The 21619-nt window shown below is 35.6% G+C and overlaps 1 protein-coding gene across 1 annotated transcript in view; it reads right to left on the minus strand.

The window, feature by feature from the left end:
* The window catches only part of OTOGL (otogelin like), a 135699-nt gene that overhangs the window by 84277 nt on the left and 29803 nt on the right, over positions 1-21619 (minus strand). Inside the window, exons 12-24 of the mRNA XM_063447147.1 lie at positions 18222-18347; positions 16992-17100; positions 16574-16620; positions 14441-14586; positions 9657-9780; positions 9081-9258; positions 7506-7630; positions 6103-6312; positions 4653-4818; positions 4138-4212; positions 2633-2685; positions 1606-1768; positions 1125-1232 (exon numbers count right to left, since the gene is read on the minus strand). Of these exons, the coding sequence (XP_063303217.1) occupies positions 1125-1232; positions 1606-1768; positions 2633-2685; positions 4138-4212; positions 4653-4818; positions 6103-6312; positions 7506-7630; positions 9081-9258; positions 9657-9780; positions 14441-14586; positions 16574-16620; positions 16992-17100; positions 18222-18347 (1630 nt within the window). The remainder of the gene's footprint in view (positions 1-1124; positions 1233-1605; positions 1769-2632; positions 2686-4137; positions 4213-4652; positions 4819-6102; positions 6313-7505; positions 7631-9080; positions 9259-9656; positions 9781-14440; positions 14587-16573; positions 16621-16991; positions 17101-18221; positions 18348-21619) is intronic.

Raw genomic sequence — 21619 nt, forward strand, 5'->3', positions numbered from 1 at the left:
TTTCTGTTTCCTGTACCCGGCCGGACTGACAGGAAGGTGCACACTCAGTGTGCACCTTCCTATCACTCCGGCCGGGCACCGCGGACCGGAGTGCAGCTCGGTCACGCTACAGCGGAGGTGAGAAGCTGCAGCCGCCTGAGGCTCTTAAGAGAGCGCTCAGGCGGCTGCAGCATTTAAAGTGGCGGCCGGTCCCCCTGATGGCGGGCCCCCCTCCCGGCCGGGCCCTCGGACCATGTCCGAAGTGCCCGACTGGTCAGTCCGCCCCTGAAAGTCACCTAAATTACTTTAGCTAAATAAAGCAGTTTTAGTGCATAGATCATTCCCCTGCAATTTCACTGCTCAATTCACTGTCATTTAGGAGTTAAATCCCTTTGTTTTTGTTTATGCAGCCCTAGCCACACCTCCCCTGGCTATGATTGACAGAGCCTGCATGAAAAAAAAAATTGGTTTCACTTTCAAACAGATGTAATTTACCTTAAATAATTGTATCTCAATCTCTAAATTGAACTTTAATCACATACAGGAGGCTCTTGCAGGGTCTAGCAAGCTATTAACATAGCAGGGGATAAGACAATCTTAATTAAACAGAACTTGCAATAAAGAAAGCCTAAATAGGGCTCTCTTTACAGGAAGTGTTTATGGAAAGCTGTGCAAGTCACATGCAGGGAGGTGTGATTAGGGTTCACAAACAAAGGTATTTAACTCCTAAATGGCAGAGAATTGAGCAGTGAGGCTGCAGGGGCATGTTCTATACACCAAAACTGCTTCATTAAGCTAAAGTTGTTCAGGTGACTATAGTGTCCCTTTAAATAAGTTGAAAAACGTACTATGCGCACAAATAATTAATTACATGACGGGGAAATGCCAAAGCCATATACTGTGGGTCAATATACAAAACAAGAGTAAAGCAGTCAATTCCAGACAATGATTCTCGTTCCCAAACCATTCTTTCTCCCCATTTATCATGGTCAAATTTAGGGATGTATGGCAGGGTTCTCCACTAGATGTGGATTCTCAATCAAAGAATCATTTAAAGAAAAAAGCAGATACTGCAAATGCTTTAAAGTGTGTGCTTTTAAATAGGGAAGCATTTACATCGCACATCCCATAAAAGTGTAACTTACCACGTATAACAGGGTGTAGATATCACTTCTCCAGACAGATATTCCCAATCTTTCCATGTACATGGACAACTGTCAGGAACATAACATTTTCCTTTGTGTTCTGCCATGCTTCAATATATAAAAAAAAACATATATATATATTTAATACAAAGTGAAACATGGAAAATCTTTACATTATAAAATTCAGTTTTAGTAAATGGTCACCTGCAAGGGACACTCCAGTCCCCTAAGGCACTTCATCTTGCTGAAATTCCTTTGTGTTAAGAGTGTCCTCTTTTTTTTACTTATACAAAATGTTCAGATTTCAATAGAAATCAGACATTTTAGAAATTAACCTTGCTAAACTTTCTGGCTGTCAATCAGAAACTGTTACTTTCTGGTTGTTAAGCTCTGTGGAGCTAACTTCAAGAGGCATGCAATTAAGTTTAGTTTTTTTATTTTTATTTGAAATGTTCCGTGTTAGGGTGAATTCAGTACTTACCCAGGCGGACAGATACATCCACTGGCACATGGTGGTGATGGAACACATGTGAAATTCATAGCTAAGTTGGCACAGGTGACTTCGCAGTTGACACCAGCAGATGGTAAACCTGGCACTGGGTTCCTACAATCAAAGTATATTTTTCCTTCTGGACAACTATGGCCTTCAATATAAAATAATGACAAGGCATATGTCAGGCTAGAATGATAAATACATTACTCTTGTACAATTTCAATCCTAAATAATACAACTTTATGCACTAGTTTGATGTATTAAATAACTTTAGAGAAATACAAATAGATTTTGTAGAGAAAACTTAAGAGTAATTTATGATAGCCAATCTGTTTTTAAAAATGGATACAAAATTCTCTTATAAATATGCATGACAATTTGCTCAACCCTATAGATATTTCTATGAGCTCTGAGGGTGCCACATTTTGATTGCCTCCACCTCTACTTTTATGTAGGCAAGTAACCCTACTAGTCATGAAGATGTAAACACAATAGAATGCCTCTTTTGTACCCAGTCTTTAATGTGTCTAACACATGTGTACCAAGATCTGATAATCCTTAATGTTAATATTTTCTTACTTTTGTGTTGACCTAACCTGCTATATGTAGCAGTGTATTCAGTTAAATGTGTAATATGCAAAGCCGTCTAACATTTTCCTTTTGATTCTAGTTCCCACTTGTGTCACTTTACTGAAATTATTGTCACAAAACTGACCAAGGATAATTGATGTGAATCATTTAGTTTAGAATTCACTCTACATTGTTTTTGGTTTGGTTGCCTCCAAGAAAATTAGAAAAACTCCTTCCCCTAACTCCACTATCTAAATATCCATGCTGTTCTCAATAGATAGATAGATTAGATAGATTAGATAGATTAGATATATAGATTAGCTAGATAGATTAGCTTAATAGATAGATTTGCTAGATAGATAGATAGATAGATAGATAGATAGATAGATACTGTATATACATACATGTATTGCATTCATCCATTAAACATTAATACGAATCTTACCTGTGATGGTTATAGCTGTCTCTGTACACCTCATTGTTCCATTTAAACACTGGCTAGCAGAAAAAGGATAACGTCTTAACCTCTAACACAATGAAGTTTAGGAAAAAATATCATGCATTTTTAGTATTGTCAGTTTATCGTGGTCATCTTGACATAAATAGAGTGTTGCATACATATTGGTTTTATGAATAGGGTTTGGCGATATGATGAATATATATAAGGGTAAAGGTTGATGTTTTGTGAGCCAAAGTATTTGCACATATATTCTGGTTAGAGCTAAGGATTAATGCGTAGGATTAAGCATAGCTTTTAGTGCTTGTTTCTAAAAAAACAAGAACACAGTACCAGACTTGCTAAATATCCATGCATGAATTCTATTTAATTGTTTTACATTCATTATGCACTTTAAAATGTTAATTGTCTAATAAGCATCTTTAAATGAAAACCGGTGTCAAAACAGCCTCAATGGTGACAAAATCATTGCGTAAAACATATCAATTCAAAAACAATTATTGCTGAAAAAAATGTAACTTAGATACTGTAAATCATAGCCATGAAAAGTATCACTGTTTTACTAATTATGATCAATAAATGTATTTATCGTATACTTGTATTTATTAAATTCACTTTTCAACTAGAATCACTAGTAATATTCTTAACTTACAGCATTTTATTTGCAGCATACCAGCAACTAGAAATTACTAAAGAAATAGAAGGCAACTAACTACTATGAACTACAATAAACTAGTTATGAGAAGGTGAAAAACATAGGAATGTCTGTGAGGTTTTTCTTTGTGTGTGTGTGTGTGTGTGTGTGTGTGTGAGAAATAGTTATTTTTGAGTTTAAAAACATTAGGATAACAATATCTGAAAGAAACAGTCAAAACAGATAATACAATACTACCATCGTAGTGCATAGAGTGAAAGCTTTTATCTCCAGTAGAGGCCACCCAAGACACAGGATATATCAGGCGACACTATTCAAGATACTCCACTTGTAGTACCATTCAGTGTGTTGAATAAACATGTTTCTTGATTCATGCAAGCTCCTTGTCATCTTCTTCATTATTATGTGCTTAGACTAAAACCAATACAAGGGCCTGCAACTCCTATCATCTCAGTCAGCAATTAATATGCCAAGGAAAGAGTCCTCATTCTGAGAATAGTAGACTTGCAGTTGAAAGTGGCCAAACCATTTGACTGGGGTTTTACGGGCAGGTATGGGCAAAGCTCAAGAAGAAAACTACAAAAACTTTCTACATTAACAAATTTGTCTCATAGTTGTGGCAAGACTGTTTAATGTTGTCATGCATGTAGTAGCATCATTATAGACTTTTGTAATTTTAATTTTCAGTAAAATTGTCTCATTTTATTTCTATTATATCTTACTGTACTACTTTTTGGTGACTAGGACATATACTGTTATTATATTTAATTGAGTTATGGTATGAACACAACATGTCTTGGCTTCAGAAATTAAACAGATTTTCTAAAATGAATCTTACCAAGACCCAGATGGCCTTAACATCACCTCTCCTGGATAGAAGATTCTGCCTCTGTAGTAACATCGACAACTCGATCTGCAATATGAAAACATTTTATTTAGAACACTTTGACTTTCAAATATATTTACAATATGTAATTTCATTGCTTTCATTTTCTATATGTTAGAGTCTATTTCATATAAAATTCTCTAATACTTGTATCGGAGGTATCCACAGTGACACCAGGAAACTCAGGTACACGTTGATGGTTTTAACCACTGATAGCTTTTCAAATTGTATTTGAGATAATAGAATTGAGACTACAGTGAACGTTTGTTGTGTATTTAAGCCTCTCTGTGACAAAAGAGTTGGGTAAAGGATGTACCTATGTGTACATGTTCATTATTTTAGAAACAGACCATTTTGTTGATAGAATGGATACATTTTGCATAATCTATTCTAATAAAGCAATGTCAGCTCAATAAGTGATAAATACATTAATACGATAATAAGATCCACATACAAAAAACACTTACATTGTGACACAGAAGTTAAGGGTCTCATCCCAGTATTTCCCATCAGGACAGTTGCAGCCTTCAACACATTCATCAGTGCAGATGTCTCCAGAAGACAATGAGGAGCATGTCCTCCCACAATATGATGTACACTGGTGGTATAACATTCCATATCGACATATAACCCCTAGAGAAAAGAATGTCGTCAAGGCCAGGACATGTTCATAGCTTTATACCATGTGTTTTAGCCTAGGGTCATTTTCCTTAAAATATACTGAATCACAACTGATATACTGCCTGTTGGCTTACTGGCTTTACAGGGACAAAAGATTCCTATTATTACAACGTAGCCAGGTATAGGTGCAACAATTTATTGGTGAAATCCACATTACTTGTAATAACATATGGAATAATCTATATAGTAAATCTGTTAACCATTAATCATATGATGCGGGCACATTATCCAAAATGTAGAAACTCAAATATTCATTTAGAGTCCCTTTATTTGGAATTTGTATGCTTCTTAAAGTTTCTGTCATTATCTAGTTTTGGTGGACTGGCCAACAATTTCCGCATTAAGAGCCCTTTTTCCAGAAAGACCATTGTGGTGTAAAACATCACTAACATTCCAATCAGAAGGTGACATTGTGCAGTACCAGCATCAATGTGCTTTAATTTGGCCCAGTAGTCTACCATACAATGTAAAACAGTGTTTTATAATAATTGGTATCCTGTACATAGTACTATATTGGAGTTGTTATATCTCTCTTTCTATAAATCCATCTATGTATTTAACTTAATCTGTAAAGCTATCTGGATAGGAAGCACTGAGTAAATAAATAATAAAGATTTAATCCACGCAAACTACATTTCTAGACAATGTTCTAAATATTACACATTCTGGACACTGTATGCTTATTATATACACTATCATGCGTATGTAAAATGGTATATGATTATGGCAAATTTATAATACATAATAGTTGAATTTTATTTCCCATGATTCTCATCCAGTGAACTAGCTGAGCAATAAATTAACTGTATGATACAGCAAAGGTATTTGTAGCGGTAACCATAAAGGCCTACACATTGTTTTCAAGATATCTCATGTAATATAATGGGTCACCCATAGTCCTCAAGATGTAAGAAACCCATAGCAAAGCTCCAAATAGTAAATGAGCACCAGCGGAAAAACAAGCACATTTTCACCACTACAAGCAAACATTGCTACAAGCCCTAATGGTCCAAATAATTATTCATGACTGCATTAGAGGGAACTACTCATGCCAGTCAAATATATTTGCAAGTTCCACATAGTCCATTCCTTCACATCTACATAATTCCACAAACCATATGCTTAGCAGTTTGATTTATATCATTTAATTCACTATGACATCTTCAACAGTAAGTAAATAATCAAAATATAATTAGATAAGAGCTATAACGCTTTAATTGAAAATGTTCTACTTACCACAAAATGAGACTTGGGATCTGAAATGGACAGTGATCCCATGCTTGTTGCAGATGTACGCATAGTGGGCCAGGGCATTACACAGACAGCTGCTCCCACATTTACATGCATCAAAGCGACACAGCTGGTAATATAAGCCAGGACTCACGTACGAATGGCATGGGGCAAAAAGTTCCTGATTGATAACATCACAATACATTGCATATCCAACTGCAAAAATAATGTGTTAGAGTAAACCTAGGGAATTGCAATTTGGACTATCCTAGACAGTTGTGTTTTATGATAAAATGTTAATATTGTGTTTAGTAATAGACAATAAAACTGTAAAAGCTGCTAAAATTTAAAATCAACATCTTTCTTCTTGTAGAGACCCAATAATAGAAATGGAACCATGAGTTATTTATAGTTAGTGATATATAAAAGAGTGGCTAGACTTCCATTGACCAATGATTCTATGACCTACATCTAAACATGATATTTGCATATGACTACCTCAAACATTAATTACTAAATACTCTCTGTTAACATTCAGACATGCAAAATTCATGCAGAAATAACTGGCCTAAATTTCTTATTTGTCAATCCACAACAGGTCATTGTTTCTAACTGAACATATTGGGCTTATTTATCAGAGTTATTGCTGTAGAAGGCTGTGATCACAACGTGACTCAGTTTCATCATCTCCAGGAATTGGCCCTGCAGCAGTTTTGACAAATATTTTCTTGAATGCAATTTGGAGGTATAACTGGAGCTTAGCGAATAACCCCTTAAAATGGCATCCTTTAAATGTTCTACTAGATACAGATAACCAACTTTAAGGTGGAAGAGCACTGTGATTGAGGTGACTTTAGCTAACAATATATCAGACCAGGGGTAGGCAACCTTTGACACAGATGTTGTTAAGTAAATTTCTCATGAAGTTCTTAAAGCCATAATGCTGGCAAAGCATGGGGGCATAGTCCACAACATCTGGAGTGTCAAAGATTTCCTACCCATGTATTATATACCAGCAAAAAATATGCATATGGCAATGTAAATTTTCTAAGAGGTCATGGTCTGGATACTTGGTAAGCTTATTAAATAGATGCTTTTCATTGTAACATACCTTTTTCAAGTGTACATTTTCAAGTATTCAAGTATTTACAAAATGTAAAACATTGTTAGTCGACATGTGAAAAAATTAGTCTGAGCTGGTTCGCCCAAATCAAATTCCTGACAATCGTTGAATGAATCAATTCCAAAACCGATTCTTAGATTTTATTTGGACAAATAACACATTTTTGTAAAAGTGTTAAATGTTAAATATAAACCTAGTTTTCAGCAAGTCTATTCCAATTTTGTGCATGAGGACTGGGTTGGGAAACACTGGACTATAGTATACTAGTGTATTACCTATACCTTACCATTTTGTAGATTGATATCACATGGATCCACTACAGGAATGTTTATGGGAGTTAAACATGCTGATGATATCTTCCATGCATTGGCATGCAACTGGGCTGTCCCTTCAATCATACCCGCTGGAGACCTAGTGAAGACAGGTATATTAACACATTTCATTTAAACTTCCCAGGATCACACACACACACACACATACTAAGATAGAAACACATACATAGACAGGCACACACATACTCAGACACAGTTACACAGACACACACATACTTAGAAACACATACATAGACAGGCACACACATACTCAGATAGACACAGTTACACAGACAGACACACACACACTCAGATAGAAACACATACATAGACAGGCACACACATACTCAGACACAGTTACACAGAGAGACACACACAAACAGAATAAATGGGCTCAACATTTGAAGGAGAATGGCTTCCCTGCTCAGTTTCCCTTTGAGATAGACCTCAAGAGGAAGCTTTCCCATTTGAGACATTCACTACCAAAATCATGCATATACATTTTCTTTTGCAAATGTTATCTTCCACTTTTGTTCAGAAAAATATTTCAGACTATAGAGTAAAGCATGTGACCCTATACACAGCAACATACGTATGCCTTGGCTGACAATGTCTAAGGCCAATTAAATATAAATGTACATCTAGTGGCTATTGCTGCAGTTATTTGCCTCCTGCCTGTCTTCTAATGCTCCCGAACCTATCTATTCTATTATCTATTTATATAATGTGTTTGTGTGTGTTTATGTATGTGACTGTGTATCTCTATGGATGTGTCTATGTATGTGACTTTGTGTAACTTACTATATATTTGACTGTGTGTGTTGGTCTGCATTTGTATATAGATGTGACGATGTTTAAATCGATGTGAGAGGTATGCAGCATGCAAGGTAATTAGCTAGTTGTATAAGGGGGTTCACACAGTTGCCTAGGCACAGGGCAGCAAAAAACCTAAATACATCACTGTATAGACATCTCTCAAAAGCACTTACACTGCAAACCCCATGCCCCCCCTCCCCCTCCATAAAATAATCAACTTTATAACAAGGTGGTGGGAGAGAGGGATAGAATATGAATTATTTCTTTGTCAACTGCTCTAATAACTTGCAAAGTTCTGTTTAATATAATAGCTTTAACAATATCCACTATTACAAGATTGTTGACTAGTGTAGGAATTCAAGCTGATTTCAAAGTGGATTTCAATTTAACCACAACATAAACACACTGGAAAAAGTATCTTAAAACTCCTTAAGGACACAACTTCTGGAATAAAAGGGAATCGTGAAAGAATATTTCCGTCATGTGTCCTTAAGGGTTTAAGTCAACTATGCTTTCAGTTTGGCTACTCTAACTTTATAAAGTTAATAACTGTAATGTTTCTCTTTTATAAATTAAATATTAAGAAAATAGTTAAAGTGTACTTTAATTCTGAAAAGCAATTGATTAAAAAAAATTGATTAAAGATTCTAGCATAACAGTCCACTGTTGTTACATTATAAAAAAAACTGTAGAAATATCTGAATATTACGTGAGAATAAACTTCAAAATCTTACAGAAAATCATCCCGTAGGTTGCCGTTAAAGGTGCCACAGAGGCCCAATGTTCTCCTCTTCCACGAGCTACTGGCCTGAATATAAAGTCTGTCTCCACCTTTAGCAAATTGAATACGTATCCCAAATTTTGTCTTCAGTTGCACAAACATAGATGACAAATTGCGTACTTCAATATCTCCTGCAGAGCAAAAAAGGAGAGTTTATAAAAGTCAAGTTTTAACTAAGAGTACCGGTATTTGTATTTGGAGTATAATACATATGCCAAAACTGATATTTTCACCCCAATAAGTTCATTAATAGGAAGCAAGTCAAATAAAGCTGTTTCCAGGGATTCTGTGGTATCAATAAACATTTGTTCCTTTTCGGTTTTTCCTTTGCAGTAATTTTTTGGGTGAATTCATTTTTGTCATGTTTAGAGAACTGTTTTACATTTTGTAAAGAGTATTGAAAGGAAAGCATTCAAAAATTAAAGCAAAACCTATGAAACTAGTGGAATTTCTCTATTTATTGCTGCATCTTTAGAACATTGCCCCAACAATTATTCTACAAGAAAGCACATGAACATAAAATACTTACCGCTCAATACAAGACCTTGGTTGGATCCAAAATGGATCTCTCCATCTCGAAGTATAGTTATTTGTTTATTCATATCCTCGTCAAACACCAGTGTAATTGATTGAATACATGCATGGTCAAAGTTCTAAAACAAAGAATTTACTTTTAATATGTAATTTCACAATAGTAAAATTGATAGCTTAAAATAATTTAAAGAATAAAGTTGGACAAAATCAGTATTTGTAAAAAACAATTATAGCAGAAACTATACATTTATTAAGTATGTTAGTACAGTTTAGTTTGCACTCTGATGTTGGACGTGCAATTTAGTGTAAACTGTTCCTCCTACCCAAATTTCAATATTTATTTAGAACCCTTCCTTTCTGTCTCCCCACTTCGTATTTTAAAGAGGCGCAAAAACTACTCAACCAATTTATATGGACATACAAAACCCCTAGAGTAACGGCAAATATGCTTTACCAAAAAAACGCTGATGGCGGGGGGAACGCACCGAATGTACGCATATACTATCAAGCAGCTATCATTAATAGCATAGTACCAGCCCAAACCCAACACAACACAAACCACCTCAATGGGTAACTTTAGAAAATGCGGTAAAGCGGGAACACACACTTTTATCCCTGATATGGTTATCCAAAGAAAGTACCGATGTTGCCTAGCACAGCTACAACCATCCACATCTGGGACCTTAACAAACACAAATGCTGCTCGGGGGGGCATGTACTCCCAAGCCATGACGGTTTTAACTTTACATTCTGTAATACTTCAATTACACGATATGGAAACACCACAAAGTATATTTTATGCATCAATCTTATCAGAATGGCATAACATTAAGTTTTCAGGAAATGCAACAGATGTATAGTCTCCCATTAATAGTGCATTTCTTATATTTACAAATACATTCTTGGTTAAAAAAAAACGAAATACTTTAGAAAATAATGCTAAAAATTACACCAGCAATAAAAATGATTTCAACATTCTATTCTAGCATTCTGAAATTCGAATTAAATATCAGATACCCCTTTGTCAGGGCATGGGAAAAAGACTTCAACATTACTCTTAATGAGGGTGCATGGCATGAGATATTCCAAACTCCTAAAAAACTCACACTAAGTGCTAATCATATAGAGCTATCATGAAAGATACTATATCGCTGGTACCTAGTACCAACGTGCCTTAAACAAATTTACCCAAACGTCTAAGACCAGTGCTGCAGTTGCACAACGGGAACTAGCACCATGCTCCATATTTGGTAAGACTGCCCACAATTAACAACGTACTGAACAGTTGTGGCAAAACTAATCCATTATAGCATGGGAATTAGTCTACCTAAAACACCCAATTGCATGCTGCTCCATAACTACCCGTCTAAACTGCCCAGAACAACAAAATATCTCTTATACCATATTAGTGCCAAGGCACTTGCTATGATAAGCAGAAAATGGCGCAGCCCTGATACATCGACCATAATGAAACCACACAACTCTATGAATCCTCGTTCAGAGCGGCATCTCAAACTAAGGCAAAATTCTGGAACTCTGCCTAGCACATGGGGAAGGTCTCCAGAGAACATACTTCCCTAGAATCTTAATACTAAAAAATGTTAGATGTCTCGCCAGCCGAGTTCAAAACGAAACTAAACCATTCAAAACTACACGTGGCTGTTTATAAAAGTTTGCAACTACTCATATTTGTTCATAACTGTCCCTAATGTTACATAATTGTCATGACATGACACCAATTATGCTAGCAGTCCATACACTGTCATTCCTAGGTGGTTATTCCTACTGGACACACTGGCTATATAGAATCTGCCAACCACACTAAGGTGGATAATTAACGGGAACAGTAAAATGCTAAAACCCTACCACACAAAACTCCTAGGACAAACAGGCAAGTCTAGGAAAACTGTCAGTTTAAAGATAGCAAATATTCTATGTATACCCCAGTCCGTACAATTACATACACCAAACGACATTAGGCCAACAATATCGCAGTCGTTCCTAGTGGACGATATCAAGAACACAAGAACCTTTTGAAGTTTACATCAAGGGTCACGATATATGCAATATTATAACCCACATATTATTCTCTCTCCCCCTCCCCTATCCTGCTCCCTCCCACCCCCCAATATTTCACCTTCTATGCTCCCTCGACTGTATAAAAAAACATTCATGTTGTTGCACATTCTTGTACTCTGTATGTCGTCATATAATACAGTATGTTAATGTTAATGTGAATAATTTGTCTCAAGCACGGTATACACCTGTCACACACTGTGCATGATGTGAACTTGAAAATTGCATAATAAAATAAATAAAGAAATGTTCCTCCTTATGTGGGAAAGATAAACTTTTGGCATTTTATTGATGTGCGTTCACTCTACAAACTTCCATCATCCTTCAGACCATACATTAGAGGCGCTAGGAAGACATGATGTGATTTAACTTACTTATAGTTTATTAAATGGAACTGTATACTATACTTGTGCATTTTCATTAAAGGGACACTCCAGGCACCCAGACCACTTCTGCTCATTGGAGTGGTCTGAGTGCCAACTCCCACTACCCTTAACCCTGCAAGTGTAATTATTGCAGTTTTTTTATAAACTGCAATAATTACCTTGCAGGGTTAAGTCCTCCCCTAGTGGCTGTCTACTAGACAGCCACTAGAGGGAACTTCCTGGTCCCTAGCACAGAGTATCTGTGCTAGAGCGTCGCTGGACGTCCTCACGCTGTGTGAGGACCTCCAGCGTCGCTCTATTCCCCATAGGGAAGCATTGAAATTCATTTTCAATGCTTTCCTATGGGGTGCGCCAATGCGCATGCACAGCATTGCCGCGCATGCGCATTGTGACTCCTCGGCCAGTGGGCGGGATCAGTCTCGCCCACCGGCCGACGGAGGAAGAAGGTGGAGCGGCGCGGAGGAGCAGGCAGCGACGTGGGACTGGGGGGTGAGAGGGAGAGGGAACCTCCAGTTCCAGGAAAACGGATTGTTTTCCTGGCACTGGAGTTTCCCTTTAACAAGGCAGTTGTTTTTAATTATATTTTGCAGCATCCATTGCAGCCCAGGTAAATGTTTAAACAAACCATTTGCTAACTGTGAAATAATTGTATTTTTTCTCTTCTTTTTTTTGACAGTGATTATATTAAGTTACTTTGGACCTTAAATGTTGTATTTCCACGCCATCCATTCAAAATATTCTTTAATAATTCTGTAGTATATATTTTTTTAAACTTGTATTGAACCATACAATCACATCACACTTCATATTATAATCTGTTACAAATGAGCTAAGTGAATCCAAGATTCCTGCGGTATAAACTGATATTATGGGAGTCACAGAAATTAGCCTGTCCAGGAGCTGTACACAGAGAACCTTTTGTTGGTTACAGTGAAATCCTTCACTGAACTTAAAACACTTGGCCAGTAGTCCTATGTTCGTATGTTTCATCACTGGCTTACACAATGTCCAGCGCACAGCTTGGTCTAATGAGAGGTCTTATTCATCTGCCCCCTGGCAAATTAGAGCATGCCCTGCCAATCAGAGGAGTGATGTGTCTTATTAAGACACCTGTTTGTGTTGTAATAGAAACTGGTCCTTATGCAGCTGTGCAAAAGGTATGAGAGGAATGGAGGAGTCGACACACAAAATACATTAGTAATAAATGAACAATGAGCGAAAACAAAAAAGTAAAAATATAATGAATGAATTTAAAATTGGAAATATTTTGAGAACAAGAATGTATATTTAACAAAACAAAATTGGTTAGGTACAGCTTTTTAGGCAGAAAATGTAGCATAAAATCGGGATAAGACAAGACACATGGGGCTTACTTAGACCAGAAAGTACGTAAGTACTGTCTTACTTAAGGTAAAAAAAAAGGGGTTCCACTGTGTCTAAAATTTAGATAAAAAAAAAAAAGAAAGCAGAACGTTTTCTGAATCTACGTTGATTGCCAAAGCATGTCATGGTCCAATGTCATTCCACGTTGTTTTTGCAATCTGGTCCATACGGATCCTTTGCCGATTACTAATATCCTGTTTATTAACTGTAAACACTACAAAGACAAAATGTCCCTAAATCAAATATTCTTAACGTTCTGGGCCTGGACACAAGAATGGTATTTTTGTGAGTCCACACTCATTAAAACAGCCATGATGTAAATAATTTACTGTAGACATATTTTCTTATCCTGTGCTTTGGAAAGCAATTTGGCACTGGGGTGAGTCTAATAAAAGAGTTTTGCCGAATATATTTTGTTAAATATTATATATCAATTACTGAGATGATTTTAAATACGAAGCAACATTTGTCTTGCTAATACCATGCATATGGGTCACTGTCAAAACATTTAAGAAGAACTACTGTAAGTGAATCAGGCATTCTATGATGAAATAGGGTCTTTAAGGACCAGATTATAATAATGAAATAGACTATCATTTGTATGGTAATGTGTAAACATTTAAATGTTAGAGATAAGACTATGTGGGGTTGTCTCTTTCACTACATATGTAATCTAAGATCTAATAGACTTCAGTAATATCCTTCCAGTTTTTAATTAATATAAAAGGCTTTAGTGGCCAGAACTGACCATAGAAATAGCCAGTCTACATTTTAAGCGTTGGGGTCTTTATATAGAACCCTAAGCAATGGAATAAAATGTCCTGGATTTGATAAGTATCTGTCAACAACCGTTGCTTCCTTTCATGTTTAGGACTATCTATCATGATTATGGCCAAGAGCAAAATGTTGGAAAGAAAAGTCCGTTTGTACTTACCTGATCACATGAGGCTTTTTGCAAGGTGATGGTAAATTTATCTTTTCCAATCCCTTTCACTAAAATATATTGACACATTCCCAGGAATGTGAAGTAACGGCCATCAAAGGTTGTGAAGTGCGAATCTCCAACTACAGAGCACTCAGCTTGGAAAAAACACATAGAAGTAACTAGTCATTAGAGCATGGCGAGACAGGTTTTATATAGTGTTGTGTGTTACATCGTTGGGGTATCACAGCTTATTATTCTATTACTCAGTTAAGGTGAAAAAGTAAGCGGTAGTAAAGAATATTTTCTATCATTTTACAATTTTAGAACATGGTATATCCAGACTCACAAGCTAAATCTAGCTAGATTCAAAATTCACCCAGAAATGTTTGTCTCAAGGTAACTCGCTAGCTAGATTCTCATGCCAACAGAAAGATGAATACACATAAAAAGTACATACAGATTATGGAGGATTTGTAGACTGTTTTTTGTAATGTTATAATATGCAATTATTGCTCCATGTCCTTGTTATATCATAGGGTGTCTCCTCTGAGAGGCTCCGCTTAGACTTATTGGATGGAGAGGCGATATAGTGGCTACACTTAGCTTCATTCTTGAAAAAATATATATGTTAATGAGGCTAAGTGGTAAAGTTACAGAAGCCAGCCTCCAGTTTTAATTGTCTCGTACGCTATTTCTTTTCTTTGAAAGGGAGAGATTTTCATACTTAGTAGTCTCGGGAGACCCTAATGAAGAACTTAATAATAATAAGATAATTCTGTAGAATTTGCTGCAAACCCAGGAAAAAAAAGTGTGTATGTTTTATTTATTTATTTATCCACACATTTGAGATGCTTTTATAGTTTTCCAATAAAGATGTTTATGTTTTTTCTAACTGGTAGTTTTTTATCTTTAAATTCTCAACATACCTCTGTAGACTTGTAGTGAAAGGTAAACCCTAGATTACCTAGATTGTACATTTGTTTGCTACTTAAAACACCACTTATCCTATGGTACATTCTCCCAAGGAATTCTACCTAACCTCTGTAACATTTAATCATTTCCGCTTAATAGTACCTTCAGCTTTTAATAGAATATTTTTTTTATGAAGTAGTTAAACTCTAAAGCCAGAAATAGCTCTACTCTCAAGACACAACTTGCTGGAATCTCATGTTAAAACTAGCATGTAAATCAATCCAGGAAGATTAACATTTTATGGTTGTAACAATCTAGACTACAGAGCTAGAGCTAGGTAGAGTCTCATACAAGTACTAGTTAGCCTTTCACATAAAAAATATCTAAAATATTTTACAATCACACAATAAACTGACTATTGCAGAATAAACTGTATCGATTCTGTTATTTTGCAAAATGGGTGTATCAATATATCTACTTCAACTTTACCACTGGTAGTAACAGCGTCTTTGTAAGTAATCTTGTCCTAAATTTAGATTATATATGCATATGATTGAATGTTTCTTGCTTAACGAGTGTCTCACATTGCCTTTAAAATCAAGTCAAGAATTATTTTGAGGGAGTGAGCCTTAAAGGGACACTACAGTCACCAAAACAACTTTAACTTAATTCAGCAGTTTGTATGTATAGATCATGCTTCTGAAGCTTCACTACTCAATTCTCTGCCAATTAGAAGTAAAAATCACTTTTGTTTCTGTTTATGCAGCCCTAGCCATAACTTACTTTAAAGATGTTTATTTCCTGCTCTGTAAATTGAGCTTTAATTACATACAAGAGGCCACTGCAGTGTCTAGCAAATTATGGACAGAGCAGGAGACAAGAAATGTTAAATTAAACAGAATTTGCAATAAAGGAAGTGTAAACATTAGATGACTCATTACAGGACGTGTTTATGAAGGCTGTGTAAGTCACATGCAAGTTGTGACTAGAACTGCATAAACAACGTGATTTAACTACTAAATGGCAGAGCATTGAGCAACGAGACTGCTTCATTTAGCTAAAGTTGTTTTGGTGACTATAGTGGTGTCCCTTTAATATAGTAACTGAATATTATATATGTTTAACTTGTAAATAGCATTCTATTCATTTTTTTGTATAGCCTCTCATTTGTTTTAATCATGAATACAGAGTACAAAACTTAAAATAATAATAATTACAAAAAAAAAATACCTGGACATTCATGTTCAGTGCAATTCCAAACGCCACCAGCACAAACACTGTAATATGAAAATTATGACACATTTTCTATGTCAGTTAAAAAAAAAAAAAAAAACATAATATCTGTGCAAGCAAACCAATTGCCAATAAACAACTTTTTAATGATGGACCCTATCTGAATGCAACTTTCTAACAAGGGGAAAGCTTAGGAAATTGACATATTGATTGTCGGGTTTTTCTTTCTCAGAAGATTACAAGATATTTAAGTAGCATTTGTTTGTAAACATTTTAAGACTATATTATTTACTGTTTGTCACATATTTAATAGTTCATCCTTCGCAACTGAACAGCCTCCAAGCCCTGTACCAGTTGATCAACATGTTAGGGACAATTGAGTGTATAGATGATTTAAGGCTTTGTAGTTAATTACCACATGCTGCATTCCTGTTCGATCTTAGAACCGGTTGGGTAGGCAGTGCCGTGGTAGATACATGGGCAACTGGTAACAGAGACACATGTGCCATTGTCCAAGATAAGACCTATGATGGGAAATATTCATGATAAGAACATATTTAATACTTTGCATTCAATTAAGCAATTCTAGTCATGGATGTAGACTGGGATAGCTCAGTGGACAGGACCCCAGTTGCCATATGGCCCAGGTTCCGTTGTTGGCAAGATAACTCAACCCTGAATATCAATGAGTTGGGTAATAATAACACGTAGATACCGTGACATACATGGAAACTTGTAAAAAAAATAGATGTACGTTTCCCTTGATAAATATCTTTAGATTATTATTATTACTATGTAATGGGTATAAGTGTGAGTTTGTGCAAAGTTATACAATGCATTCTAGAAAAATATTTAATTAAGGATTTTTTTGTTTTATCTGAAAATAGCATATTTTAAATTCCAAGACAAAAAAACTATTGTGCAATTTGAAACACGTGAGTCCTATCTGACTGCAACATAGAAAACCATACATGCTATGCCAACCTATTCAAGTCAAAATACCTCTTTAATTCATTAGGGCTAACACATGTTCTCAGGGTTTTTCAGTTTTCATTAAAGTGTGAATTGTTAGGAATTTAACATTTTTGGTCTAAAAAGACAAATTGGAAACACTCTCCAGCTTAGCCTCAATTTAATTTTTCAGATAAGCTTTTCAAATTATTTCATGTTTTTTGATAACCTTTAAAATTACTTTTTCAAAATATTAAAATATCAAAAAACACATCGCATATAAAAAAATGATATACATATATCATACAAATCTTAATATTACCATATTAATATATGAAATCATATGAAAAGTGTACCCCAAAAAAATTAAATAATTTAAAAAGGTTATCCAGCAATATTAAATTGAAGATTACGACTCAGCTGTTTTTTCAATTTGACTATTTTGGTATAAAAATTTAAATCCATTTTGAATTCACAAAAAAACACACTTTGGTGAATAAATCTGTCTGCGTTTGGTGAAAAGTCTAAAGTGATAATTTTTTCATGTAAGTTACACAACAAAAAAAAAACATTAATACTGTTGTATGTCTAAAGTCAATAAAAACTACCAAAACTTCAAAACAAATCAGAGATTTAAAGATTAAAAAAGGAGACCTTTAAATTTTGATAGATGATATGTTCAAACAGTGCTTACCATCTGGACAGTAACAACCATCGAGACAGTGCAGATTGCTCCCCAGACATTCTTTCTCATATGTGCAGGTTGGTGGACAACAGCTAATACAGTCTCGGTGAACAAAATTGTCTTCACATTTTTCAGCTGAAAAGTAAACAGAATTATATTTTTTTCTTTTGAAACTTTTTATATTTTTGCACTATGGACAAGCGACATGGAGAGTTCGATTAGATATACCCTACACAGATAAAAACAGAAATGCATTTTAACATACAGAAAAGACATACTAGTAGAGCTGGAGAAAATAGCATATTGACAGCAACAAAGGAGGGTAACTTATCAGTGTTGTGTTCTGAAAAATGGGGCCATCACCATGGAAACCAATAGAACTGTCTGGCTTAAAATATTTTCTTTGTTACCTGTTTTACATATTTGCATCATTTTTCAGAACCCAACAAAGCCTTTAGAAAAAAGGAAATTATAGAGAAATAACAGAAGTTCATAAACACTCCTAGAATTAATTCATCATAGATGTAACCCATGCAAAAAAAAAAAAAGTTTGAATAATATGTTTTAAAATCACGCAACCAGCTTTGATCTTTATTTTAGAATTGTTGTTTTGTACACATGTTTAAGTCATCATTTAAGCAAATGTGCCATCTTTAAAATGAAGAATGAAAACAGTGGATGGAAGTCATTCACAGCTCCATTACACACGTGTAGGCGTATGATTCAAGTGAATGAAGGAATGATGCAGCTGTGTGTTCCCTGTTTGGTTTTTCACAAGCTTGTCTGGTACCTATGAATAAGTGCTCATGCTGCACTAAACAGGTAAGGAGTGGAGAGTAGGACCTGACAGTTTTGTATACATATTTGTGAATGTATTTTCCTGTTCTATGATATGATTTTGCCACACTACTAATAAAGGAGTTTTATCTCTCACGTATCGGCACTATCGTATGTTTAAATAGTTTGCTAAGATAACAATAAAGCGTTGTGAATATATACATTTGTTTCTAACCTCAGAGTGTTCTAATAACTATTTAAATTCCTGTCTTATCCCCGCCAGTAAAATATTTAAATATATCGAGATCTTTTTCCATACCAGTCTCACAACAGCTACCCGCCTCTTTGGCTGAGATCATCATTCGTGATGATCTTAACCAATCCAATATTTCCCCATATGGAAACATTGGGAAGCTAGTGTTCATGCATAGCAAATCACCAAGCTGCGGTAATCAGTATCTCCTCATAGAGGTGTATTGAGTCAATTCATTTCTATAGGGAGATGTCAGCATTACCACTCCGACAGCCACCAGAGGTGGCTTTAGGCAGCAATGTAAACACTGCCTTTCTTAAGAAAAGGCAGTATTTGCAAGGCAGAGTTTTCAGGGACAGACTAAATAACACAGAACAATGGCATTAATCTGTGCTAGTTCTGGTGCCTATAGTGTCTCTCTAAACACCTACCATGGTGCTATTTGGTGAACCTCAGACTGCTCCTTGCACATATGTTCCAGAAAAGTACTTGGCAGATGAGCACAACTCATTATTTTCTATTTTGATTTTGTATATTTCCAGTGATAGATTGTGCTACAGGTTTTAGTACCAATTATGTATCTGGCACCATCTACAAAATTCAGTATTTTTCATTCAGTCATTCATTTTTGCACGATGCTATGTGCATGCATTTTTTCCATGTTTGGTGTCCTTAAATGTCATATATCATGGAAAAAAGTATTCAGCTCAACGTATTCCCTGCAAAGAGGACTAAATTTATTATCTATATATTTGTATATTGTTTTGTGATGGCCTGCTTCCATAGTATCCCATGTATTTTTTTGTGTTAGGAGCTAACACATCTTTTTAAAGAAACATTTTATTGTTAGGAATACAAAGTTGCACATTAGACCTTAGCCATAGGAAAGCTGGTGACTCAGTGCTTTCCTATGGGGATTTGCAAGATGCTGGACATCCTCATGCACAGCGTTAAACTATGTGAGTGAAACTGGGAGACAGCCATTAGAGGCAGCCTTAACCCTGCAATGTAAACATTGCAATTTCTCTACTGCTGCTAACTACTATATATTTTATTTTGTATTCTTTTGTATTCCCCAAAACTTAAAACATTAAAACAAGATATTTATTTGGCCAAGAATAGAACATCTTCAAGAGTTTCTAAATTACTACATAGCTTAATCGTAAGAGGATTATTCACTAAAGTGAGAATTCAAAGTGAATTCAAAGTAGATTTACATTTAAAATCAAGATGACCAAATTGGAAAAATTCTCAGCTGTGCTCCTAGTTCCTCTGTTTTTGGCTTCAATTTGGAATACACTTTTAATACACTAACTTTTTTAAATTCACCCTTTTTCACTGACTTAATTTCTGACTTTACTGAATTAACCCTGTAAATATGAGTTACTTTAAAACCAATGAAGGCGTATGTTTATACAGGTCAATCATTACTCCAGGATTTTTTGTTTTTAGTAATTCACCAACGAACTCAAAAAGTTAGGTCAAAATCGACAAAATGGAAAACTTTCCAACACAGTCCTCGATTTAATATTTTTTGATAAGCTTCCCAAATAATGTAATATTTTACAATAAACTTTTTAAATGATTTTATCAAAATATTAAAAAATGATCATATATAAAAAAAGTGAATAATAAAATAAATATTAATATATAAAAATATTGAACTAATAAAATATAAAAATATTTTTCTAGACTAGATGGCCGCATGTTTCATGAGCTCCAAGCTGACAAGCTATTTATAACCCTATTTGCTAAGTATTTTTTACGCTCCCAACACTCACAAACCGAACCTGGAGCCGCTCTCATCACTATGGGGCAAAAAACAAAAAAAAAGGAGACCTCATAAGCCAAGGATGGGAATGGATATCGGCGAACACTGGCGACAGGCCCAGAGCGCCATAGACCCTAAGAAGGCCGCCCTCACAGATGTGCGTTCTGATATCTCGGATGACTTCTCCCTGTGCACAGCGGAAGAATACTTACCCGCTCAGCAAACTCTCAAGCCGACCATCTCTCAACCGGATACGTCCCTAGTAACAATGGCAGTTCCGAACTCATGCCAACATTGGGCCTTCCGCATGACTCTCTGGCCTAAGCACAGCCACGCATTAAGACTACCCAAGCACACGCCTGGAACCCAGCTAGCGTGCTTCCATTTGTGCCCCAAGGGGCCACACAGTTACCACTACTTGACCAGCTCCGACAACCTGCAAGGACAGGCATGCAGTTACCCAAGACGACTTTTCTGTTTGAGCCCTGTTTAAGTATTCTTGGTCTTTTATGTTCATTTCAAATTTTTCTGCCCACACAACCTGGGAATGTTACCCCCTTTTTCATGGGCGCAGATGAGTTCACACACCCACCTCCCCCTCTATGC

The sequence above is a fragment of the Pelobates fuscus genome, chromosome 3, assembly GCF_036172605.1.
Source record: "Pelobates fuscus isolate aPelFus1 chromosome 3, aPelFus1.pri, whole genome shotgun sequence".
NCBI lineage: Eukaryota > Metazoa > Chordata > Amphibia > Anura > Pelobatidae > Pelobates > Pelobates fuscus.